We start from the raw sequence: 26,885 nt of genomic DNA on the forward strand, positions 1-26,885 counted from the left end.
AAAAAAAAAAAAAAAAGAAGTTTTTGTATCAACACTCAGGGGGCAGAGGCAAGTGGATTTCTGAGTTTGAGGCTAGCCTGGTCTACAGAGCAAGTTCTAGGACAGCCCCAAGACTACATAGAGAAACCTTGTCCTAAAAAACTGAAAGAAAAAAAAAAAGCTGACAAATATTTTCTTTTTTGCTTTTGCTTTTTGGGATTGGGGAGATGGCTCTGTGGGTAAAGTACTTAATGCGTGAGCCTGAGGACCCAAATTTGAATTGGTGGCTAAATGTGTATCAGAAGCCCCAGTGCTAAGGAGTGGGGAGATGGGGTAGTTCTCAGGGCTTGCTGGGCAGCCAGGTTCAGTGACATAGGAAGAATCCTGGTGTGAATATCTGGCCTTGGAGAACAACAGAGGAAGGCATCCAACCTTCACCTCCTCTAAGTACTCTCTAGTCAACCAGCCTTTGATTTTTGCTCTAATACATAAATAGAAGCTAAATGACTAACCATCTGTTCTATTGCAAGTTTCCAATAATTTTAAAGGATTTATTCTAATTATGTGTATGCATGCAGCGTGGGCACGGGTTACATGACTATAGGTGCCTGCAGATGGCAGATCCACTGGACTCCCAGAGCTGGCAGTGCCTGACATAAGTTCTAGGAGAGCAGCACGGACTCTGAAACACTGAGCTAGCCCTCCAGTTGTTTTTGGAAGGGCAATCCCAGGTCAGCATCTCTCCTATTAGGCCCCTTAAACTCTGACACTGCTTACAGGACATCCAGGTTAAAATAAGCAGCGCCTCTGAAATAGATCTCCCAGGCAACTCAAAGCCTAATAATCAGCTGTTAGTACCCCTGTGCACTAATCACATTCCAGACCACTCTAATACTACATGTTTATCTCAGTATTTGTGAGGTGAATTCAACTACTGAGTAAGGAGATAAAACAAAAAAAAATCCTGAGTGGCCCAAGCAGACAGCAAGCCTGAACATCATCCTCCCAGCCCTCAGCCCTCCTCCCTGCTTCTGCGGCATTGTCCTCCCAGCCCTCAGCCCTCCTCCCTGCTTCTGCGGCATTGTCCTCCCAGCCCTCAGCCCTTCTCCCTGCTTCTGTGGCTCTCCTCTACTTCAGCTGGAGTTTCCCTGTGAGCTGGGCTGCCAGTTAAAGAAACTAAACATGAACTAATGGGGAAGCACAGTGATATTATTAGCCCAAAGGGGTAAGAAAATATTAGTTAAATAAATAAAACTTTTAAAATGCAGGGTACTCGAGGATTATTTACTACTATGTATGTGCAGTGACTTTACTGCATCTGAGCATTCTGTATCATGTTGTTTTGTTTTGTTTTTTAAATTGTTGCTGCTGATGATATTTTTTGAGACAGGGTTTCTCTATGTGGTTCTGGCTGTCCTAGAACTAACTCACTCTATACCAGGCTGGCCTCAAACAAAGAGATCCACTTGCCTCTGCTTCCCAAGCACTGGGATTAAAGGGTACACCACCACCACCTGGCTCTGTATCATGTTTAAGCAGTAAACTGCATAATGCATTTTATAAATACATTCCTCAAAAGTTAAAAAGTTTATTTTTAGGGGCTGGAGAGCTAGCTCAACAGTTAACAGTATGGCCTGCTCTTCCAGGGAACCCAGGTTGGATTCCCAGCAGCCATGTCAGGTGGCTGACAGCTGCTTATACCTACAGCTTTAGGAGAGAGAATTCACTATCTCTGGCCTCTGCTGGCACCTGCATTCACATGCACACACCATACACAAACATCATACACATAGTTTAAAATAATAAAAATAAATCTTAAAACCAAAAAACCAATAATTTAATGTCCACAATTTAGAAATAATAAATACAGGTTCTCTATTACAGTTAGTTCTGTGGTGTTGTGGATGGCCCTGGGACTAATTATATTTGATGTTAATTCTGTTCTCCTGTGAGTGGTTGTGAATACGGAATGAGTCAGCACTCAGGTGATTTCCTATAAACCTGCTTCCAACCTTAATTTGTAAAATAAAGGAGAGCTGATGATTGGGCTGAAAAAAGGGAAGGTGGAGCAGAAGGGGGGAGAGAGAAGATGGAGAAAATGGAAGAGGGAGAAGACTCAGAGGAAGAGGAAGAAAAGCAGAGCAGAAGCACATTGCCTGGAGATACCGCAAGTTCTAAGGGGTCTCATAGATGTGGAAGATGGTAGTGTAGCGGTAGATCTGCCCAGTCTAGGTGCACAGGATGTAATCATATTAACTGAGTCATGTTTTCATTGCCGGGACATATTTGGAAGGAGGTTTACTGCAACACTGTGGACATCACTTTACAGCTACTTCCATTATAACTTTTACTCTAGAGCAGCAGTTCTCAACCTGTGGATCGTGATCCTTTTTGGGGTCAAACAACCCTTTCACAGAAGTCTCATATCAGATATTCTGCATATCATGTATTTATAATTCATAATAGTAGCAAAATTACAGTCATGAAGTAGCAACAAAAATAATTTTATGGTTGGCTGTCACAACATAAAGGAACTGTATTAAAGGTTCGCTGTATTAGGAAGGTTGAGAACCAGGTCTTTAGAACCTGTTTCAAGGATGAATGGAGGTTTCTCAAGATCACCAATATTATTTCTTGGTTTCATCTGGAAGCCTTAGCAAATGCCATGAGATTTTGCTCTGAAATATAGTCTCATGAACATGTCTTATCACACGTGCACGATCTGCTCCTGATTAGCCTCTAACTTCACTAGTGAAATACCCACTTTTGGCTTAGTAGGTCCTGGAAGGAACTCTAGAATTACTGTGAACAATCAGAGGAACACTGTCACACAGCTCTTTCAGTCTAGCTGTCACCTATTCAGTTATAATTTGTCTTGTCCTCTCACACACAGATTTCTCACACCCACACTGGTGACCACATGCCAGCTCCAGCTACTGCAGCTCTGAGGTACACACGACAAGGTTTTTAGTATTGAGCACTCAATTACTTCAGTTACTTCCTCTCAGGCTTCCCTGCTACTTTTATACTGTCCAAACTATCAGTGAGGAACTACAAGATTATAGAACTTTATTCATTTATTTATTTTTTACACTACCCCAAAGACTCCAGATTTGAAACAGGCAAAAACCATATTACATGGTAGTTTAAAAAAGCATACATTACCTCATTGTAAGGTGAGAAAATAAACTGAAAGATGATCAAAAGTCCGATCAGAGTGGGTTGGCTGTCATAAAAACCAAAGGCGGCAAAAAGTTCCCTTCGACCAATTAATACAGCAAACAAGAAAAAACACAGGAAAGAATTCATCTAGAAAAGAGGGCACAACACTGTATGTTACCAGGATGCTAAGCAAGCCTGTAGTGCAGTTTGATTGATGTGGGAGGGCCCAGCTCACTATGGATGTTGCTACCCCTGGGCAGGTGGTCCTGGATTGTACAAGAAAGCAGGCTAAGCAAGCCATGAGGAGCAAGGCAGTAAGCAATGTTCCTTTATGCATCAGAGGTTCTCAACTTAATACTGCAACCCTTTAATGTATTTACTTCCTCATGTTGTGGTGATCCCCAACAGTAAAATTATTTTGTTGCTACTTAATAACTATAATTTTGCTACTGTTATAAGTTGTAATGTAAATATCTGATATGCAAGATATCTGATATGGGACCCCCAAAGGTGTCAAGGCCCACAGGCTGAGAACCATTGCAGGCAGATGTATGTATGTGTGTGTGTGCGTGTGTGTGTGTGTGTGTCTTGCTAGGTAGCACATGCTGGCCTCACAATCACAATCCTTCTGCCTCAGGTAGAAGGCATTCAAAGCACACACTTTTAATCTTAAAATTTTATATATAACACATATAATAACATGTCATGCTAGCACCAGCTGAAGTGCCGAAATGCCTGCCATGGAAGATTTTAGTGCTGAAGAGAGAGCTCAGCAGGTAAGAGCACTGGCTGCTCTTGCAAAGAATTTGGGTTCAGTTCCCAGCACCAACATCATGTGGCTTAGAACCATCTTTAAGTCCAGCTCCAGGGGATCCTATGCCTCTGGCCTCTGTGGATACCTGCCCTCAAGTACACATATCCATATATAGACATACACACCTACACTTGAAAAATAATCACAAAAACAAAATCTTTTTAAAAATTTTATATTACAAACGAGTCTTTTAAAACCTTTAAAAAGTAGATAAAAATATATAGAAACCATTCAGTGGTGGCACACATCTTTAATTCCAGCACTCAAGAGGCAAAGGCCAATAAGACCCCTGAGTTTGAGGCCAGTCTGGTATACAAAGTGAGTTAAAAATGTCATTTTTCTTTTCTTTTTTTTTTTTTTTAAGNTTTATTTATTTATTATATGTAAGTACATTGTAGTTGTCCTCAGACACTACAGAAGAGGGCGTCAGATCTTGTTATGGATGGTTGTGAGCCACCATGTGGTTGCTGGGATTTGAACTCCAGACCTTCGGAAGAGCAGTTGGGTGCTCTTACCCACTGAACCATCTCACCAGCCTAAAAATGTCATTTTTCTTTACACTTATGATTAGCTTATTTTTGTTGCATGTGTATTTGTTTTTACAGCAGTATGTATGTCATGGCAAGCATGTGGAGGTCAGAAGGACAACCTGTAGGAGTTAGTTCTTGCCTTCTACCAGGTGGGCCCCAGGAATCAATCTAACATTGTCTGACTTGGTGGCAAGTGCCTTTGTATGCGGAAAAATCTCACTAACTTTAAAAAGCATTCTAATGTACAAGTTGCCTAGTTTTGTTCCTTTGGTTTTCACAGCTCACATATCTGAGCAGCTATGGGAGTAACAGCAATGATGGTAACAGCAGTGACCACTAATATGCACTCACCATGCTCCCGGGACATCCCAGACTCTGGCAGGACTATTCACATATGTCTGAACTACCACTATACTTTATTATTCAGTGAAGAAACGGAGGCAGAGAGAAATTAAAGAATTGCCTCAGATCACTCAGGGAACCACAAAGAGAAGTCAGGTAGCTTAGCCTCAAAGTTGTGATCCTCTTGCCTCAGCTTCCTGAATGCTGGGATTACAAGCCTGTAACATCACTCCTGGCTTGAGTGATGGTTTGTCTTAACCCATCATTATATAATATCTTGGGCCTGTCATACTTTATGTATTTACTTAGCTTTTTTTTTTAATGTAGTTTAGTTTGGCCTGGAAATTGCTATATAGCACAGAACAGTCTTCAGCTTCTATTATCTTATTTATGTATATGTGTGTGCACAAGAACACATGCCACAGAGCAAGGACGGACGGTCAGAGGACAGATTAAGGGAGTTGGCTCTTCCTTCCATCATGTGAGTCCTGGGGGTCGAACTTAGGCTTGGTAGTAGGTACCTTCAACTCCTTTTTATTTTTTTAGGTTTTTCGAGACAGGGTTTCTCTGTATAGCCCTGGCTGTCCTGGAACTCACTTTGTAGACCAGGCTGGCCTCGAACTCAGAAANCCNCCTGCCTCTGCCTCCCGAGTGCTGGGATTAAAGGCGTGCGCCACCATGCCCAGTGTACCTTCAACTCTTAAGCCAGTTTGTCAGCCCCATCAACCCGAGATCTTTCTGCCTGGGTCTCCTGAGTTCTTAAGATTACAGGTGGAGCCGGGCAGTGGTGGCACATTTCTGAGTTTAAGGCTAGCCTGGTCTAAATAGTGAGTTCCAGGACATCTGGGGCTATATGGAAAAACCCTGTCTCGAAAAACCAAAAAAAAAAAAAAAAAAAAAAAAAAAAAAGATTACAGATGGAAGGTAAAGGCAGAAGGATCAAGAGTTCAAGGTCAAACCCTGCCTCAAAAAACAAAAACAAAAAAAACAACCAATGAAACAAACAAAAAAAGAGTTCAAGGTCATCTTTGGCTACATAGTGAACACCAGGCCAGTATGAACTACATGAGACCCTGTCTCAAAGAAAACAAAATAAAATAAAACGGTCATGCCAAACTTACCTGACTAATAATGATATTTTTTACTGTGTGTCCCAACTTCCAGTGCCCCAGTTCATGGCCAAGCACAGCCAGTACCTCCTCATTTTTGCATCCTTGTTTCTTATTCTGAATCAAAGAAAAAAGGAAAACTGATTAATAACCTTTAATTCATTTATATCTTTAGCCTTGACCCATCTAATTAAACAACCAGACTTTAGTATAGAACTTCACTCCATGTGAGATATTTTGTTATGCCCAAACAACAGAAATATAAACAAGACAGGCTCCAGCTTCACTAAGTTTAATACCCTAGACTAACTTAGATTAGGTAAAAGAAATTGGAAAAAGCATAAAGCTTTATCAATAAGGTAAGGGTTAAACAAGTCATAAGGAAATCACTTGGCAGCCACATCCTAAACCCATCAGAAACTTCAATCTCCAAGTTTGTTCCGACATAGAAACCGATGGTGCTCATGATGAGAGCAAGTAACAGTTATGTATACATCCGTTGGATATGCTGATAGGAAGCACAGCACGGTATTAGGAGCAGTCGACTGTATCAATGATAGATAACAGTGACTTGACTATTTATTAGTTTGTTTGTTTATTTATTTTGGTTTTTCGAGACAGTGTTTCTGTGTGTATCTCTGGCTGTCCTAGAATTCACTCTGTAGACTAGGTTGGCCTCGAACTCAGAGATCCACCTGCCTCTGCCTTTGAAGTGCTGAGATTAAAGGTGTACACCACCATCACCCAACAGCTTGACTACTTTATACCTTTCCTAATTTGCAAATGTCTACAAATATGCTCTTCTCACTCAGGACTCAAAAACATACCAGTAATGGGTATTTAAAAATAGAGCCCCAGGAAGCTGGAGAGATGGCTCAGATGTTAAGAGCACTGACTGCTCTTCCAGAGGTCTTGAGTTCAATTCCCAGCAACCACATGGTGGCTCACAACCATGTGTAATGGGATCAGATGCCCTCTTCGGGTATGTCTGAAGACAGCTACAGTGTATTCATCATATATATCTTTAAAAAAAAAAAAAAAAGAGCCTCAGGAGTAGGGACATAGAGAGCCTGATGGTTGAACACTTGCCTAATGTGCACAAGGGTATGGTTCTAATTTCCAGCAAAACACACACACACACACACACACACACACACACACACACGCACACACGCACACACACACACGCACACACACACAGAGTAACAAAAATTGATTCAAATTATGAGGTAATGCAAGGAACATACGAAAAACAGGAAGGGTGAAAAGAGCAACATGAGGTTCAGGACAGTGGGTGGCATGGCGGGGGCAGGAAATCTGAGGGACAAATTTTAGCAAATTAAGCAGACAAAGCTGAATCACAGGGTAGCAGTGGAGAATATGGAGAGGAAACAGATTTGCATTGCTAAACTTTCAAAAGGCATGGGGAATACACCAAGCACCTCTAAATCTGGAGAGAAAGAGGAAGTCGCTACAATAAGACCTAAGAGATAAGAGAAATGGCTCAGCACACAAAGGTGATTGTGCCAAGCCTCCCAACACATATACACACAGCATATGTAAAAAATAAATTATGAAACGTTAGCTCAACAGATAAAGGTGCCTGCTACCATGGCTGATGACCTGAGCCTGATCCTCAGGACGCATAGGTAGGAGAGAATCAGCTCCCAAAAGTGATCCTCTGACTGCCACATGTGTGCTAAAGGCAAATGAGCACCCACCCCCACACAATAAAATAATGGTAACGAAGATTTTTTTTTTAAAGTAAAGAAACTCAACATTCAAGTAGTATTATCTCTGAAATAAGAAGACAGAAAAAAACAGAGCAGCCCAGGGAATCCAGAAGATGCAAATCTTCACGGGGGCCTGTACTCTAAACCCCCCAGGGAGCTTCAAGATTAAGGTTAGTGCGATGGGCTGGAGAGGTGGCTGCTCTTCTAGAGGCGTGGGTTTGGTTCTCAGCAGCCTCATGGCAGCTTACAACTGTCTGTAATTCCAGTTCCAGAGGATCTGATACCATCTTCTGTAGAACTCAAACACCAGGCACACATCTGGTACACATATACATATGCAGGCCAAACACCTATACACATAGAGGGTTTTTTTGTTGTTGTTGGTTTGTTTTGTTTTTAAATCAATGATAAATTATAATAAAAGTCACCAAACACTTCAGAAAACAAGTCAGGACAAGTGAGAGCAGAAACAACAACATTAGTGCAATAAAAAATTGTATAATGGGATTATCAAATTGAGAATACAAAATAAACATGCTTTATACAAATAAAGAATTCCTCACCAGCCAGGCAGTGGTGGTGCACACCTTTAATCTCAGTACTCAGAAGGCAGAGGCAGGTGGATCTCTGAGTTTGAGGACAGCCTGGGCTACACAGAGAAAACAAACAAACAATAACAACAACAAGAGGATAGAGGCTTGGCATGACGAGGCTCACCTTTAATCATAACACTGGGTAGGTAGAGGCAGAGAGGCAGATGAATTTCTGTGAGCTAGAGGCCAGCCTGCTCTACATAGAGAATTCTAGGGCTATATGTAGACATCCTGTCTCAAAACAAAAACAAAAGACAAAAGACAAGACATATTAGTCTAGTAAGGAATACAGGTGGTTTGAGAATATGTGGGAGAGGGCTGGAGAGATGGCTCAGCCGTTAAAGGCTAGGCTTACAACCAAAAACATAAGAGAATATGTGGGAGAGCATTTGCCTTGCATGGGTGAGTTCTCTGTGGCTCACTTCCCAGCATGGAGATGGGAGATGGGCTGGCACACAGCATGGAAATCACACTCAAAGTCTCATCAACATGGCATGCAAAGAGAAACATGGATCATTTGCCACCAAAAGGAGGCCCAATGATTTACAGAGGACTATTGGAAAGAACTGGATTTTTTTTCCTTCCATATTAATGTGACATAAAAGACAAGGAAAAGCCGGGCGTGGTGGCGCACGCCTTTAATCCCAGCACTTGGGAGGCAGAGGCAGGCGGATTTCTGAGTTCGAGGCCAGCCTGGTCTACAGAGTGAGTTCCAGGACAGCCAGGACTACACAGAGAAACCCTGTCTCGAAAAAAACCAAAAAAAAAAAAAGACAAGGAAAAAACACACAATATGTATATAGCACACTTCTTTTCATAAAACTCATACTTTGCCTCATTGGATTCTTAACAATACCCTATTGGCAACAAGTAGAACATCTTTACTTCAGAAAAAAAGGAAGCTGAGAAACCAAAATGTCTTATGTGGAGGGGCTGTGCTGTAATCCCAGCACTTGGTGGAAGAACGAACCAGGAGTTCAAGGTCATTCTAGGCTATATGAGATCCCTGTCTCAAAACAATCTTGCTCAATCTGATAAGCCCACTCCAGCCAAAATTCTGCCTAGTTCACATGATCTTCTCAGAAAACAGCATGCTTATCAGAATCTACAGGAATGCCCGAGTGTCAAGATGAGTGCAATTAAGGGTACCTGGAGTTTGAGGGCTCTGTCACCTCTACTTGCAGGTTTATTAGGATGGGATATGTCATATATGGTGGCATATAACTTATATGTAAAACTTACAAAAACGTGTGCGCAGGCTCTTCAAAGAGGCAACAGAAGGCAGGCTCCACTTAGCACACTTCAAAGGAGTACTCAATAATTTGTGTTCTGCTTCTGTTCTGCTGAGGACTGAATCCAGGGCCATGACAAGCTAGGTAAGTATTCTATCTGAGCTAGCCCAGCTACTAACTGTGTTTGTAGTCAAATAAAGCTGTTTTCAAAGACACCAAAGGTCTGCATTTTCCTTCCATTGTTGCTACTCCTGGACTGCTTGCTAGTGTGTAAATTAACTACAATGTCTATAGCCCGTTCTGGGCACTCCTTAAGCAGGCTTCCTGCTGAACCTGCAGGACTCTCAAGGGTCACTGAGCTACCCTTTTGCACCTTCCGTTTTCCTGTCTGTGAAATGACCTTAAGACCCTGTCCCAGCTTTGATTCCTAAGATACTACTGGTTAAGCCTAAGTGGCTTTTATTCTAAAATCCTAGCTGGTAGGATAATTCCACTTAAAATAAATATTAAAAGCTGGGTAGGATAGCTCATGCCTATGTTAACACTCAGGAGGTTGAAGCAGAGGGTCCCAAATTTGAAGCCAGACTAGGCTGTATAGCAAGGCCCAGGCCAATATGAGCCACATACATCATGCTACTGTCTTGTGTGTGTGTGTGTGTGTGTGTGTGTGTGTGTATACATATTCACATGCTTGTGGTGCATCTTAGCCTTGAGACAAGGTCTCTCATGGAACTGGAAGCTCATTTTTGGCCGTCAGTAGGATCTGCCTGTCTCCACGCCTGGCTGTTTACCTGGGTGCCAGGGATTCAGATTCAGATCCTCAAGTCTGCAGAACAACTCTTACCCATTGGGACATCTTTCCGGTCATTCAATACTGTCTTAACCCAACCAACCAACCAACCCACCCAAGGGCTGACTCAACAGTTTAAGAGCATTTGTTGCTCTTAAAGAGGGTCCAGGTTTAATTCCCAGCACACATAAGTGACTCAAAAATCCTACATAACCCCAGTTCCAGGATATCTGATCCCCTCTCTGCCCTCTCCAGGTACTAATCATGCACATGGTTCATTCATATATGTAGGCAAAAAACACGTAAACACACACACACACACACACACACACACACACAAAAGCATGAATAGATAAAACAAAACAAACCAACCAATTAAACTAAGAGGGCTTTCTGCTCTTCCAGAGAATTTGGGTTTGGTTCCCAATACCCATGTCAGGTGGCTCACAATTGCCTCTAAGTCAGGCTGCAGAGGACCCAGACACTTTTCTCTGGACTATGCACTTACCCACACACAACACTCATACACATAACAATAAATTAGTCCTTTAAAAATTCAAGGGCACTGGGCTGGGCTGGGCTGGAGAGATGGCTCAGTGTTAAAGGCACTGGATACTCTTTCAATTCCCAGCACTCACATGGCAGCTCACAACTGTCTGTAACTTCAGTTCCAGGATATCTGACACCCTTACACAGACATACATGCAGGCAAACCATCAATGTCCATAAAATAATAATAAATAAATTATTTTTAAAAATTCAAAGGCACTAACCTCTTTACCACACTATTTAATCCTTACACAGAAATCGTCTCATCTAGATATACATAACAGGTACAGGCACCTTACCAGATCATCCCTTTAAAATGAAAATAAATACTCAAATAACAATCATTATTTTCCAGAACTTAAAAGAAAAAGCACAAGAGATTTCATGGGCATTTTAACTTTAGGTCAGAACTCTGAATGGCAAGCATCTTGGAATTACCATTTCTCAAACACAAGAGAACCTACACTATTCTGATTCTGCCCCACTCCCATCCAAGGACATCTGGCACCATCTGGAGATGTTTTGGTTGTAATATGTGAGTGCATAAAAGAAGTATCACTGGTTTCAAGTGGAGATAAGCCATAGAGGCTTCCAAACATCACAACAAGGTACTATCCAGTCTAATAATGCCAAAGTTGAAAAACACTGCCAGCCTTACTTTTGCCTGAAGGAATCAGAAGTTCCGAAAGCTGAAATCACTTGTCCAGAGCTATGTATCTGGTGAGTGAATAGGAAATTTATAATCATCTCACATGGGAACAGATGAAGGGCATATGCAATCCCACAGATAAATAACTAGGGGTTATTTATTATTAATAATTAATATTAATAATATGAAGACTATTATTATTATTTCTTGCTATCCTCTCCTCATCCATTTATCATTATATTTTAAATTTTACTAGTCAGCATTAGCTGACCTCATCCAGCAATGCTTTCAGATTCTCAGGTCCAATTTAAGAAAAGTTTTCTTGGGCTGGTGAGATGGCTCAGTGGGTAAGAGCACCTGACTGCTCTTCCGAAGGTCCAGAGTTCAAATCCCAGCAACCACATGGTGGCTCATAACCATCCATAACAAGATCTGACGCCCTCTTCTGGACTGTCTGAAGACAGCTACAGTGTACTTACATATAATAAATAAATAAATCTTAAAAAAAAGAAAAAAAAAAAAAAGAAAAGAAAAGTTTTCTTGGGGCTGGGTGTGGTGGCACAGGCCTTTAATACCAGCACTTAAACGCAGAAACAGGTGGATCTCTGAGTTCGAGGCCAGCCTCGTCTATACAGTGAGTTTCTGGGCACCCAGGGCTATGTATAGAGAACATGTCTTAAAAACAAACAAATGAATAAACAGGAAAGTTTTCTTGGGCTGGTGAGACAATTCAATGGGTTAAAAAGATCTTTGCCCAAAAGTCTGGAGACCTGAGTTTAGTCCCTGGAACTCAAGAAAAGGTGGAAGTAGAGAATCAGTGCCACAAAACTGTTCTCTGATCTCATGTATGCACATATGCATTCATACATAAAATAAATAAATAAATCTAAAAAAAAGTTAGACTTCTCTTCTAACCCCAGTGCTCTCCTGAGTGCTGGGATTAGAGATGTGATCCATCATGACTTGTGTCTTGTACATGCTAGGCAAGCACTTTACCAACAGAGCAACATTTCCACTCCCTACTTTTGTATACTTTTGACAGCCCTGGCACTTTCTCTGTAGACCAGGCTAGCCTCAAATCACTTGTTTCTACCTGCTGGGTACTGCAATCAAATTAAAGGTATGCACCACCTTCCCCTGACTACTTTTATATTTTTAATGCCAAGCAAAATAGTTCAGTAGAAAGCATATATTTCATAAGCACTAAAAGCAGATAAAACCGATTCAATTACATAATGTACCCAAGGATCCTCACTGACTAAATGACAGGACCAGGTCTCAACTCTGTCCACTGCCAAAGTAAAGCCAGGAAAGCATTAACTGGTATGTCTCAGTTACAAAAAACCTAAATGTTTATCTCCTTATTTTGTCTGCAGAAATTCTTTAGTCATAAACATAAAAGGAATATGGACCAATGAGATGGATCATTGGGTAAAGGACAGGGATAACAGGGCCCCAGACCTGAACACAACTGACTCCATAAAACTTAGTACATAGACAGCACCACTTGCCAAAAAATGAAAACAAAGGCCCAATCCATCAAAGTCCACAGTTGTGGGAAGTCTCTAAATGTACTAACCTTGCTTTTGTGCTTCTGTAGCTTCACTTCTCACTAACTGTTCTTGTTAACTAAAGCATGTCAACTCAGGTATGGTTTTTGTGCTTAAAAGTTCACCCTAAGAAAGGCTACATTGGGGCTATGGTGATTACACTGAGTAGTTGCCAGCTGCTACAAAGACTTTTATTGGCTTAAAGCTGTGTCTGAGTAGTCTTCCCTGGTGGATACTCTACAACTGTCACCAATCTTGACTAGCTGAGTATAATCCTCAGGACTGACAATGTAGAGAAAATCAACTACAAGTTGTCCTTCTGATTTCCATTTTTACCATAGTGTACACACACACACACACACACACACACACACACACACACGCACACACAGAAAAAGCTATTACATAATATTTTAAAAAATAAAATCTTTCGGTTTTAATATGTACATCTTACGAAAGCTTGGTGGCTTAGCATGTGGGAATGGTAGACATTTCTCAAAAACAGCAGCACCTTAAAAGTTGTGGTATTTGTACTTGGTCTCTGTGAGGCCCACACACATGGACACTGGTATTATTATTATAAGTCAAAGGCTCTGAGGAAGAAAGAACTCACTTTCACTTTAGCTTTTACTTCTTCACTGTCCCCTTCGCCTTCATTGCGGGGTTCCATGCCAGACTCCTCCTGGTTGTCTTTGTTTGGTACAGAGTACTCTTCTAGTAGAGTGTCAAACAAAACTATTCTCTTGTTCTTGAAGAAGCCATAAAAGTAAGCATTGCTGTGGGAGGAGCGCTTAGATCCTATGGAAGACAGTCCAAAGCAGGGAACAGTTAAAACACCAGGGGTCCTTTGGAACTAGTGGGAAGGGCATTAACACTGAAAGACTGTATTAATATAATTCACTAGTAGCAGTGGGGTGGCTGCCACCCTGCTCCACTTATGCTCCCTGGTATGTAGCAATAGTAAAATAAGCCAAAGTACCCAACAGTGTGAAATGATTAAACTGCAGCAAAGCTATGGAATAGAATTTTAAGCAGCCAGAAAAAAAAATTATATTTAGTGGAATTTAGCAAGAGAAAATCTCACCAAAGTATAGTGAAGAATACAAAATACCACACATATATAAGGTTATCATATTATTAAAAGATGTGCATATCGACAGAAAGGCATAAACCCAAGTCTGAGAAAAAAATATCAAAGTAAGGAAATGTCGTTCATGGGGACCCAGAAGTATGGACTTTGTTTGTCTCTGTTCTTAGCTTTCTTTGTAAAAAAGAAGTGTTTGTCTCTGTTCTTAGCTTTCTTTGTAAAAAAGAAGACACATGTTGTCAGAAATGCTCTGTTAAGACTGGAGACGACATACCTAAACTTTCAAGAGAAGCTGAGAGTTCCTGAACTGTGATAGATATTACTTTCTATTTTATGCATTTCTCCAATTTCCAAATGTTCTTCATTGTACAGTATGAGAACGGGTCAATTACCAGCAGCCACATGGTGACTCAACCAATGATAACTTTAGTTCCAACGGATCCAGGGATCCAACACCCTCTTCTGACCTCCGAGAGAGCATTAAGCACACATGTAGTAGACATCCATTTGAACAAAACATTCATATACATAAAATGAAAATAAATAAATCTAAAAAATAAAACAACCCATAAGTCTTTTAAAAGAGAAGAACTTACAAGTTGTGACTCCTTCTTTCACCCAACAAGGCCACCTTAGTTCCTCCTAAACTTAAGACAAACCTTGGTCTGCTCGGACTTCTCCTGCCTGTACCTGAACTGTGAGCATATGGACAAAGCTTCAAAATCCTCATCGAAGATCTCTGGAATCTCACTTTAAGCAATTTCCTTCAGGGTCGCTTTTAGGTTAAATGGATCTGCCTGCTTCTCAATGTAGCCAGCGCTATGAACATGAACAAGCCCAGTTCATACCCATTTGTAAGCTGCCACTCAGAATGTCGATTAGGGGCTTTCATATGTTTTGTTAGCCATCTTGTAGTCCCTTCCCACAGACCTGAGAAGTAGTTCTGTGTTTAATGCAAAACCAGTGACTGTATGAGGGGTTTCCAACAATATGTAGCTATAGGAGAAGCCCTGGGATAGACCTCAACTTCTTTGCATTCTATAAGGAATTTAAATTTTTAATTTGTGTAGGGGTGGGGGTGGGAGGAGAAATTAGAGACCAGATGAAGGTATCAGAGCCCTTGGAACTGCAGATACAGGTATTTGTGGAACTTCCTACCCACTAGGGAGGTGCTCAGACCAAAACTTACTCCTCATGGTTTCAAGGCAAGCACTCTTAACTGCTGATTCAACTCCCCAGGCTAGATTATTTATTTTTGTGTGTATATATGCATGCACCTTGGCTCATGTGGAGATCAGAGGACAACCTGCAGGAATTGGTTCTCTCTTCCTACCATGTGAGTTCTAGTGTTCAGCGCAGTCCTCAGATGTGGTGGAAGTGCCTCTATTCACTGGACCACCCTCCATCCATTATTTGTTGTTTAATAGAGTTAAAAGTTTTTATGAATGTGTATGAGTGTATACACACATGTATAAGAGGGCATAGAATCCCCTGGGGGCCAGAGTGGTTGTGAGCCAGCCAGTGTGAGTGCTGGGAACCCAACTCTGGGCCTCTGGTAGAGCAGCAAATGTCCTTAACCGCTGAGCCTCCTCTTCAAGCCCCTAGATGCTTATATCTTTATGTCTCTTCTCCTGCCTATTACTGAATCTCCTTTCAGAGCTCAGAGAATTTCACCCAGTGAAGATCTCATGAGACTACTTCTCATTTGGGAAACTTAAAAGCCAGGTATTTCCTTCCTCAGGAACTCCTGCCAACCAGCCTCATGCACCAGCTTAGTGGGTGAGATGTAGCCCTGAGAATTCTGAATAGTCAGAGTCACACAAAGAAGCAAAGCAGTCAAGAATTCACTCTGCAACTGCCAGTGACAGAGATGCTAGCTAGGGTTTTACTAAAAACAACACAAGCCAAACACTTCCCCCCAAAACAAACAAAATACTTATTTATTTTTAGATTTATTTATATGTATGGGTGTGCACCATGTGTGTGTCTGGTGCCTACAAGGCCAGAAGAGGGTGAGAGACTCCCCCAGTACTAGAGTTCTAGTTGTTAGTCACCGCACTGATGCTGGGAATTGAATTTGGGTCCTCTGAAAGAGCAACAAATGCTCTTAACTACTGAACCATCTCTCCAGCCTCCACTACTTTCTAAAAAATGTATTTAGATGTTTGTGTGTGTAGGTACACATATGTGCACACATGTATATGTGTACATGTGTGCTGGGGACAGCATACTGTGACAGGGACTGCCTGTAGCAGGCTGGAATGGAAACATCTCAGAAGCCCATGGCTGCTCCTTGTAAAAAAGGATGGCATCTGGGATCCTGAGAAGCAGGAGACACATCCCTGCAGGGACCCCACCATCTAAAATAAGCGAGTGCCTGCAGTAGGCCTGGATGGGGACATCTCAGTAGCCTTTGGCAACTCTTTGTAAAAAAACAGTTGTTCCCATTTCTCCTAACCTTAGCCCTGGACAATGGCTGTATAGATTTCGTTTGTACATGACTGCTTTTCAGTTGGCCTGGGTGTGCATAATTAGTCTATTATATCTGACTTTCCTACTTCTTTCTCCTACTGCTTTGGTGAACTCTGTGAAACTAGATGTTCCTTGATGCAACGATCCTTAAACAATTACAAGTCAGGGCACAGGGACAAGCACAGCACAGTCCTAATGGCCCAGCTGTACGCTGTGTGTTCTCATCTTGGAAACAATGCAATAACTGTACAATGGTAGTTTCAGATTAATGTTTGACTTGCAAAAAAAGTTTGAAGAAATTATTAAAAAATGAAATAGAGCCAACACTGGGACCCCGAGGAAGGAAAAAAAAACTATTAAAGTTATAAAATAAGTTTTATACAACATTTGAGAGTGGTTCCTGGATAAGAAAGTATAGAATGTATAAAATTATACACTAGTAAAACTAAGTCAAAACACTGGGACTGAGGAGAGTCATTGTGTACAATGAACAGAAGCAGAAAGCTAATGAGCAGAACTACTGAGTTAAGGGTTAACTTGTTTATTTCTGGCCCTGCCTGGCAGCTCTGCCCATGTCATTTATCATTAGAACTTCACAGGAAAATGCAAGTAGCTGACCTCGGAGCTCTGAATTCTGAAGTATAGTAAGTCAAAAGTTAAAGTTTAAATAATGATAAGTTTCGGGCCTGGGAATAGGGAAAGTCTGACACTTTGGGGAACAATTGTAATTCTTGATTCTTTGTGGGATGAGGTTATTCTTTTGAATTTGATTTGGCAATAATTATATAATCTCCTTTTTTTTTTTTCTACCTGCTACTCCAAGAGTATCAATAAAAGACTGGGGCAAGAAAAAGGTGAGAGAGTATGTAAAGAGCACGCGAAGTACAAGTGGAGTGCAAGTGAGGTGAGAGTGAGGTGTTCATGAGGTGAATGTGAAGAGTGAGTGAAGAGAATGTGGAGAGTGTATGGAGAGTGTGAGTGAAAGGAGAGTACATGTGGTGTGTGTGAGAGATGTGTGTGAAGAGTGTGTGTGTGTGTGTGAGTGAAAGGGGAACACACAGAGGTGTGTAGGAGTGTGGGAGTTCAAGGAAAGAAAAACATACAGGATAAAAGCAGAGTGCACAAGAGAATGCAGAGTGGGGCTGGTGAGATGGCTCAGTGGGTAAGAGCACCCGACTGCTCTTCCGAAGGTCCAGAGTTCAAATCCTAGCAACCACATGGTGGCTCATAACCATTCGTAACAAGATCTGACGCCCTCTTCTGGAGTGTCTGAAGACAGCTACAGTGTACTTACATATAATAAATAAATAAATAAATAATAATTAAAAAAAAAAAAGAGAGAGAATGCAGAATGTGTGCAGCCTCAAGTTCTGAGAGAGAGAGGAGAGAGGAGAGAGGAGAGAGGAGAGAGGAGAGAGGAGAGGAGAGAGTAACTTTAAGCCTTGAAAAATTGCCTGTCGGTTTGTTGAAAAGTAGTCTGTGTCTGTTTATTATGTACCTTCCAGATATCCCTGCTTCCAGTTGAGAACTCCGATCCTGTGTCGAGGCTGGACCCCGACACATGTGAAGGCCATGGAACAATTTCAGGTGTTATCCTCAAAATGCCATCCACTTCCTTTGAGATAAAGTCTCTTATTGGCATAGGCTAGACTGGCTGGCCAGTGTGCTCCAAGGATCCTCTGGCCTCTACCTCCCCAGTGCAGGGAATACCATTGACTGCCACTACACAAGGCATTTTTATATGGATTCTGGAGATTAAACTTAGGTCCTCATGGAAGGCAAGCCGCTTGTCAATGAGATTAAGTGATATTAGCCTTGAATAGAGGATTCTGCAGTGGCAACAACATAACCTCCCCATCTATACTGGCTCCACTCTATTGAGTCTGCGCCCATAACCACCCATCTAAAAGTCCATTTCTTAAGGTTGGCAAACAGCTTTCTGGAGATGTGGTTATCAATAAGAAATTCCTTTGCTTAAATCGCTAGCTCTTGCAGAGCTATGACTAAGATGGTGTTTAAAGCTATTTCACTACTAACACAGACATGAACTCTTAGTTCCTTATGAATCTACTCTTCTTCAAACTCTATTCCCTTTCAACAAGCTGCCATTTATGACTGTTCACAGGCTGTTAGTTATCCTTAATGTCTCTCCTCATTTCCCTGTATGTAAATCAGCAAATGACAGCAACGTTCTTTGTTTCTCTTCATCAACTTTGCGCAAGTCTAAAACATAACAAAAGAAAACAACAGCCGCACTTGGGAGGCAGAGGCAGGCGGATTTCTGAGTTCGAGGCCAGCCTGGTCTACAAAGTGATTTCCAGGACAGCCAGGGTTATACAGAGAAACCCTGTCTCAAAACAAAACAAAACAAAACAAAAAACAACCACAACCACAACCCGACCCCATCTAGTCTAGACTGCCCAAATAGCCTCCTCGCTGCTCCCAGTGCTTCTGTTCTTGCCTTGCCCTATAATGCATTCTCTATTTGGAAGCCCTGGACAGTCTCCTGGCTGTGTGTGGTGGCTCACACCTGTAATTCCAGCACGAGGGAAGCAGAAGCAGAGGGAATAAGGTCAAGAGTTCACGGTCAACCTCAATTGTAGAGTAATTCTGAGGTCGGCTTTGGCTACTTGTGACTGTCTCAAACATCAACGAAATCAAACTCTTTACCCTGACTTACAGATGATGTAAGACTTGTCAGACTGATGTACTTCTGCAGCTGCTCATTCTAGTGACAGCCATCTTTGTTCTTTCACTTTGCAATTGCTTCTCATTGGTAACAGTTTAGTTTGTAGTAGGCACCAGCAAACTATGGCTTCAAATCAAATGCAAGGTGCTGCTTGTTTGCATGTAGTCTTACTAGAACACAGCCAGGTTCACATGCTTATGCCCTGTCTGTGGCTGCTTCTGCCATATAGAACTGAACCTCTGAAGAATACTGTAGGCCACATAGCTCTGAACAGTGAATAGCTTGCTTTTTACAGAGAACTACCTTCAGAGGAAGCAATGTTGAAAGGTAGAGGGAAGAAGTGATTCATTTAAGATCCCATAGCTAGTAAGCTGCTGAGACGAATCTTTTATATTTATTTTAAACTGAAATCCTGACACATCCTCTTAATTTGACAGCCTTCTGTGAAACTTAATCAGTCTTATGAAAACTAACAGGTGGCTTAACTCCCCAAGGCAAACAGAAAAACAGTTTAATAATGTGAGGTGTCTGATGGTACCACAGATTAGAGTTCCCCTGGGACACTGATGTTCTGCTAGGGGAAACAAAGCCAGGAACACTTGTTTTGTTTTACAGCCTTTAAACTAGTGCTATATAGCTAATCATTCAAGAGTCCAATTCAATTACCCAAAGGAGCCAGGCAGACAATAGGGTGAGTTTTGGTCTACTATACAGTACAGGATGAGATAGTAAAAAGGCTTTGACCAAAGATTAAGAACAGTACTATATGGTTAATCAAACAGAGTTGCAGACAAAAACTGGATCTGGCATCGGGCCACCAGTTTCTCTCTCTCTCTCTCTCTCTCTCTCTCTCTCTCTCTCTCTTTTTTTTTTTTTAAAAAGATTTATTTATTATGTATACAGAGTTCTGTCTGCATGTATGTCTGCAGGCCAGTAGAGGGCATCAGATCCCATTACAGATGGTTGTGAGCTACCATGTGATTGCTGGGAATTGAACTCAGGACCTCTGGAAGAACAGCTAGTGTGCTTAACCAACCTCTGAGGTTAAGCCATTCCTCCAGTCCCTAGCCAGACATTCTTTCTTCTGTAGCTTACATATCCCAACAAAACCTTTCAAGCAGTATACAATTACAATGTGATTGCATTTTAGTTTTCTTCTAGTAAATGATTATGAAAATGATTATGGAAAAACAGTGTGTTATCCAATACCTTTACAAGAAATAACTATGTAGTACAGGTAAAGAAAACGAATTATTCCCCAAAACCCATGTACATCCATAACCAGGCAACTTGTTATAAATTAACAAAGTGTAAGCAAGCAAGGTTGTTTTCTTTTTTTTTCTTTTTTTTTTTATAGTAAGGTAATTGATTATTGTGAACTTAAAACAAGCCATTAGAGTTTTCTGCTAGAAGATGTATGAGATTATGCTACATTATAATTATATGATGTTATTTATATGCATAAATTTAGAATTAACTAATTTATTATTCCAAGTTGATCATATGTTAAGTAGCTTTCTATCCCTTTTTTTAAATTTATTATTATTTTCTTTATTTACCTTTCAAATGCTATCCCGAAAGTTCTCTATACCCCCCCCCCNCCCCTGTTCCCCTACCCACCCACTCCCACTACTTGGCCCTGGCCTTCCCCTGTGCTGGGTCATATAAAGTTTACAAGACCAAGGGGCCTCTCTTCCCAATGAAGGCCACCAGTTTCTATATGAAGAAATGCATTAAGTTCCTATAAATCTTTTTTTTCTTTATTTTTATTTCATTTCTAAAATTTTACATTACAGGCAATTGTGAGCCACTATGTGGATGTTGTAAATCCAACTTGGCTCCTCTGGAAGAACACCCATGAATCTTAACTGCTGAGTCATCTCTCCTGTGCAGATTCTGTAAATCTTAAAAAGCCAACCGTAAAATCCGATCCTATTTTTTAAGTAACAAACATAAACAATAAAGACCTACTGATTTAAGACTAGAGTACTCAGACCACTCTCCTCACCTCCTTACCTTCGACAACATACACCTTAGTCAAAGGGAAGTCAATACTCTTTGCCATCACTTCAATTTCCTGCTTAAGCTTTCCCTCTGGTAGAGGTGTGAATTTATCAAACAGAGGGGCAATATAGTCAGCATAAATGGTGACAAGAACCTGAAAAATAAGTAACAGGAAAAACTGTTCATTAATAACAACTTAATTATATGATATAATTATGTTCATCCAACAAACACCTGGGACATTATCTATTTAGTAAATTAAATCAAAACAGCACTGTGATAACACAGTATGCAAGTCAACTGAATTTTAGAAGATAATGCTACTAACAGTGACTAAGAACTCTGGGCCTAATCAGCAGCCTTTCTTGGGGATTTCTGGCACTGTAAGCCAATTATAACACACACTTGCTCATGCTGGTTGAAATGGCACTTCTAGAGTATTTTCTCTGTCATTGCCATATTACAGGTACTTAAAAACAAGCAGCTCATTTTCTGGTCTCGATCCCACCAGTGAGAGATAAAGCAACACCCACCACACAATTCAGGTGGAGATAACCCTCATCACCAATGGAGCTGAAGGACTGACAGATGGTATTTTCTAGGGTCTGTGAACATTCCCCTTGCCTGTATGATTGTCTGTGATGAAGCAGTTTAGAATATGAGAAACAGAGAAGGAAAAGGATGTAAGGAAGGAAAATGCAGGTGAGAGGAGAGAGGGAGGGAGGGAGGAAGGGAAGAGGAAGGGGAAAGGAAGCATGGAGAGTGGGTAAAGGAGAAAGTGGAAACAGAGAAGGGGCAGAGAAAAGAAGCATGGTGGTGAATACCAGTATCAGCGCTCAGCAGGCTGAGGCAAGAGGACTGCCATGAATCTGAGGCCAGCCTAGACCAACATAGCAGCTTTGGGGCTAGCCTGAACTGAAGAGCAGGATGCTTCTTTTAAAAAGAACAAAAACAAAAACAATGAAAGGAGGAAAGGGATACAGAAAAAGGGAACAAGAAGGGAGGGTGGGAGAAAGCTGGGTGAAGAAAGCATATGCTTTTTAAAAGACAGGGTCTCTAATCCTGACTGCCCTCCATATACAGCTGAGGATGGTTTTGAACTTCTGATCCCCCTGTTTTCACACCTGTGTTATGAAGTACTAGGGACTGAGCTAGGGCCTTGTGCATGCTAGACAAGCACTCTACAAACTGAGCTACATCCTTAGCTCTATGATTTCATTTCTTGTCTCTCGTAAATCCACTAATTCAAAACATTAAGGCCTTTTAGGCACTGGGAGGTGGAGAGGATACATCAATAAAAAAAGCCATCCATTTTGGCTAAACTTAGAAGTACAGTCTCAGTTGCCAAGCAGCCAGATCACTGAAAGTGACTAGCAACTAGCTTCTGGCAAACATTAAGAGTCAGGATATAACAAAACAAAAAAGAAAAAAAAAACAAAAAACAAAAAGAGTCAGGACAAAGAGAAGAAAATCCAAGGTGGTCAGTCCGTTTTCCTTTGTATTCCAAAGCAGGAACTGAGAGGAAAATGTATATGGGCAGCTGGTTACACGGAAGGAAACCTTCTCTTAGGAAGCACTTATACAGTGGTGAAAACTAAATCCCAGTAATGCCAAGGAACTTTTGCAAAAGAAAATGAAATAATTAGAGAATAAGAGGCCATGAATTTGAGAGGGAGTGGGAGAACATGGGAAGAATTGGAGGAGAGAGAGGGAGAAAAGAATGTACATGTAGTATTAATATATGAAAGTCTCAAATGAATAAAACGAACAAGAAAGGAAATAAAGAATTTACTTACCAGAGAAACAACTAATGTGAACAGCCAGGCATATATAAAAAAGTAGTCACCTCCAATTTTAATAATGTAAAGCAAAAGGGCAGACACAGGCAATAAAATACATTGAGTCACAATAAATTTTTTGATTGCATCTTTCATAAAAAACTCCAAAGTCTGAAAAAGAAAATATTACCACTATTAACTGAGCAACACTTTTCTTTTAAAAGCATCTTTAAGTGCTTTTAAAACACTTAAACTTAAAGAACATAAGGTAGGCAGCCTAGGACAATAAGCAGAAGTCTTGCATTTCATAGTTTAGAACAGAATGTAACTACTATTAGATGGCAAGCAGCAAGGGTTTCTATCAGGACCTTAGACTAAGGTCTTTACCGTATCCATGGCTTCTTTGTCCTCAGTGGATTCATGCTGTAACATAGCAGACTATATCTAAATTCCTGCCAGCATGGGACTGAAGCACAGAAAACCTTCATACTAAACACCCTGGTGTTCCCTGTCATACCTGGTGATTGAAGCCGTGCTTTTCTTCTATTACAAAAGTATTGTACAGACTCCAGGGCAAGCCAGTCAGTGCACTGAAGAGTGTGGCCAACAGCAGGAACACCAATGACTGAATGATCTAAGCACAAACAAGAAAGGAAGGAAACCATTAAGTGAGCTGAAGCACAAACCAGCAAGTACACACTGAATGCTTGTTCTGCCCCAAGCGATGCACTCGAGCCTGTGGGGACAGGTTGCAGCAGCCTGTCCTTGGAAAATGTTTACTTAGAAGAGGAGGCGTGACTTGAAAGCTACTTTAAGTCATAGGGACAAATGGTTGGTAGGATTTGGACAACAGAGAAAGCAACATATGTTAGATGGATTCAAGGAAGACTCATTCTTGGGTTTCTTGTGTATTGTTGAGGCAGGGTCTCTATGAAGACCAGAGCTACATGGTGAGAGCTTGCCTTTGCCTTCTCGGTGTTGGGAATAAAGGGATGTGCTGAATTCAAGAAACATTTAATGAGCTGGTGCAACTTCGAGGCCACTGAAATGGGGGAAGAGAAATGACATTTAAACATTTTTGTTTGTTTACTTTATCAAGGCAGGGTTTCTATGTGTAGCCTTGGCTATCCTGGAAATCATTTTGTAGACTAGGCTAGCCTTGAACTCTCTCTCCTTTTTCCTTTCAGGGGAGAGTGTGAACACAGTTCACCGCTACCACAAATTATGCAGTTGAGGGTCCCGAATTTGAGGAAATCACAGGGATCAGCACATCCTGAGTGCAATGGATAAGCCTCGGCCTGGGAAAACCACCTTCGTGATCATGGTATCTCCCCTGCCAGGTATGTAACTTTAGTGTTTTGAGCAGGTCTCACTATGTAGCCCTGGCTGCCTTGGAACTTGCTGTATAGACCAAATTCACAAACTGCTGTGGCCTCTAATTTACAGATCTGTCTGGCATGGATGATTTGCCTGCATGTATATATGCCTACGTATGTACCAACACACACATGTATGTGTACTGTGTGTTGTCAGTGTCTGAAGAGGCTAGGAAAGGGTGCTGGATCCCCTGGAACTGGAGTTTCAGTTGTTTGCTATTATGTGGGTGCTGGAAACCTGGGTCCCATTTTTTTTTTTTTTTTTTTTTTGCAGGGGCTGAGTGGGTGGAGGACAAGGCCTCTGTCTAAGGACCAGAGAGACTAGCCTAGAACTCATAATTCTCCAGCCACAATTCTCCAGTACAATTCTTAGTACCTGGCATTGTAAAAATAACTTAAATAATCTAAAAAAAATGTGGTTGTCTTGATCTTTAAAAATTTTGGTCAGTACCCAAAATTACTAATCAGCTTTTAATGTGTAGGGAAGTAAAAGGAAATAACAAAACTAATTTAACACCTTGTTATTTTAAACACGGGACAGGGGTTGGAGAGATGACTCGGTGGTTAAGAGCACTGGCTGCTTGCTCTTCCAGAGGTTCTGGGTTCAATTCCCAGTATCCACATGGCAGCCCACAATTGTCTGCAATTCAAGTTTCAGGGGATATGATACTCTCACACAAACACATATGCAGGCAAACCTAATAAATCATTAAAAAAATAAAATACTGAGGAACATTCAGGACTAATCTCTCTCTTTTTTATTCTCTTTTTGCAATTATTTGAAGGGAATTTAAACAATGTTCAGCTCCTCTCATGCATCTTATTGCATGGACAGCCCTCTCTGGAGAGAGAAGTTAGATCAGCTTTTCATGTTTTATCCTTTGAACTTCAATGTGAAATATCCCCAAAGGTCCGGTGGGCTGTCTAGTATCACTAGTTCTGGGATAGCTCCATCTTTTCATCACATCCATGGCCTTCACTTGAGATGATCAAGTTGCAGTCATACATACCTGCTGTGTATCTCTAGTGGCTGCCAGGAACAGCCCTGGCACTCCACAGCCAGCATTGGATCTGTGGTGTAGTTTATTAGGTTAGATCTGAGCCTCACTTTCTTTCTTTTTTTTTTTGGTTTTTCGAGACAGGGTTTCTCTGTATAGCCCTGGCTATCCTGGAACTCACTTTGTAGACCAGGCTGGCCTCGAACTCAGAAATCCGCCTGCCTCTGCCTCCCAAGTGCCTGAGCCTCACTTTCTGTCATCATTTTCACTTCTTTGCTGTACTTTCACTCTTGTCAGCCAACTCTGCCTTCCAATCATCTTAGCTCCCTTCAGTCTAGATCTGTGTCTCTCTGTGTCTGTCTGTCTGTCTGTCTGTCTGTCTGTCTGTCTCTCTCATCACTGTTGTCCAGTACTGTCTTGAATGCCTAGGCTAAGCGAGTTTCCAGCCTTAGTCTTCCATGTAACAGACCAGAAATGTGCACCACTGGACCCAGATCAACCACTTCTTTTTATAAACACTGGAAGAGAATGAGGCATCACACTTTGAATAACATATACAGTAACCAATTATGTAGCTTGATGAAAATACTGACATGACTGCTCCTGATTACCACTTATATCATGATCTGTATACTGACCAGCTAACAGGGAAGTCTGCAGTTTAACTATTCACATAACACACTCTGGTAACTGAAAACTGGGCCAGTGTTGAGGGCTGGTGTTAAAAACACACTGTGGTAACTTACATATGTATATATCAGAACTACACAAAGTGAGGACTCCAATATCAGCAGCCATCAAAGAACAAAGGCCTAGCTAAATAAACCAACAGGAAAACAACCCTAAGTCATTATTAAGTGCAAAACTCACACCTCAGAACATTACATAAAATATCCTAATAAAACAAAGACTCACTCCCAGTTCAGGAGCTAATGGCAGCTGATGGGTGCTGAGAGAGAGAAAGTCACTTTTGTTTTTGTCAGGGCTGGAAGGGAGAGCAGCCATTAACTGCCTATGGCCCAGTGGACGTCCATACACACATGTGCACATGGGGTGCACTGTCTTACTCAGTGGAAGATGTGAGTGTTTCTTCCTGGCACATGTAGAAGTTGTATTTACTCATCCAACAAAGTATAACCGCTCTGAGCCTGCAAGATGACTTAGATGGTAAAGACACTGCCACCAGGCCTAACTAGCTGAGTTTAAGCCCTAGAGCCCATATGGTGGAAGGAGGAACTCCTACAAGTTGTCCTCTAGACACACACACACACACACACACACACACACACACGTACACACACAGAGACAGACACACATGTCTTGCTGCTTTAGAAAGGGGTACAAGATGAGCACAGTTAAAGCCAAGGGCAACCCACCCACAGAGGAGGTCCATGATTTCCAATAAAGAATCAGGAAGGAGGTAAAATGACTTGGCAGCTTCCAGGAGGA

The 26,885-nt window shown here is 41.4% G+C and overlaps 1 protein-coding gene and 2 non-coding genes across 3 annotated transcripts in view; all 3 read right to left on the reverse strand.

The window, feature by feature from the left end:
- Positions 1-26,885, reverse strand: part of Zmpste24 (zinc metallopeptidase STE24) — a 40,452-nt gene that overhangs the window by 3,374 nt on the left and 10,193 nt on the right. The window contains exons 4-9 of the mRNA XM_021199940.2: positions 23,580-23,696; positions 23,081-23,233; positions 21,297-21,438; positions 13,646-13,830; positions 5,949-6,053; positions 3,145-3,288 (exon numbers count right to left, since the gene is read on the reverse strand). Of these exons, the coding sequence (XP_021055599.1) occupies positions 3,145-3,288; positions 5,949-6,053; positions 13,646-13,830; positions 21,297-21,438; positions 23,081-23,233; positions 23,580-23,696 (846 nt within the window). The remainder of the gene's footprint in view (positions 1-3,144; positions 3,289-5,948; positions 6,054-13,645; positions 13,831-21,296; positions 21,439-23,080; positions 23,234-23,579; positions 23,697-26,885) is intronic.
- Positions 15,022-15,146, reverse strand: LOC115064300. Its single transcript, XR_003844142.1, has one exon. It is a non-coding gene; the product is annotated as a small nucleolar RNA SNORA18 (small nucleolar RNA).
- On the reverse strand, positions 24,247-24,410 carry LOC115064379. Its single transcript, XR_003844197.1, has one exon. It is a non-coding gene; the product is annotated as a U1 spliceosomal RNA (small nuclear RNA).

The sequence above is a fragment of the Mus pahari genome, chromosome 6 (assembly GCF_900095145.1).
Source record: "Mus pahari chromosome 6, PAHARI_EIJ_v1.1, whole genome shotgun sequence".
NCBI lineage: Eukaryota > Metazoa > Chordata > Mammalia > Rodentia > Muridae > Mus > Mus pahari.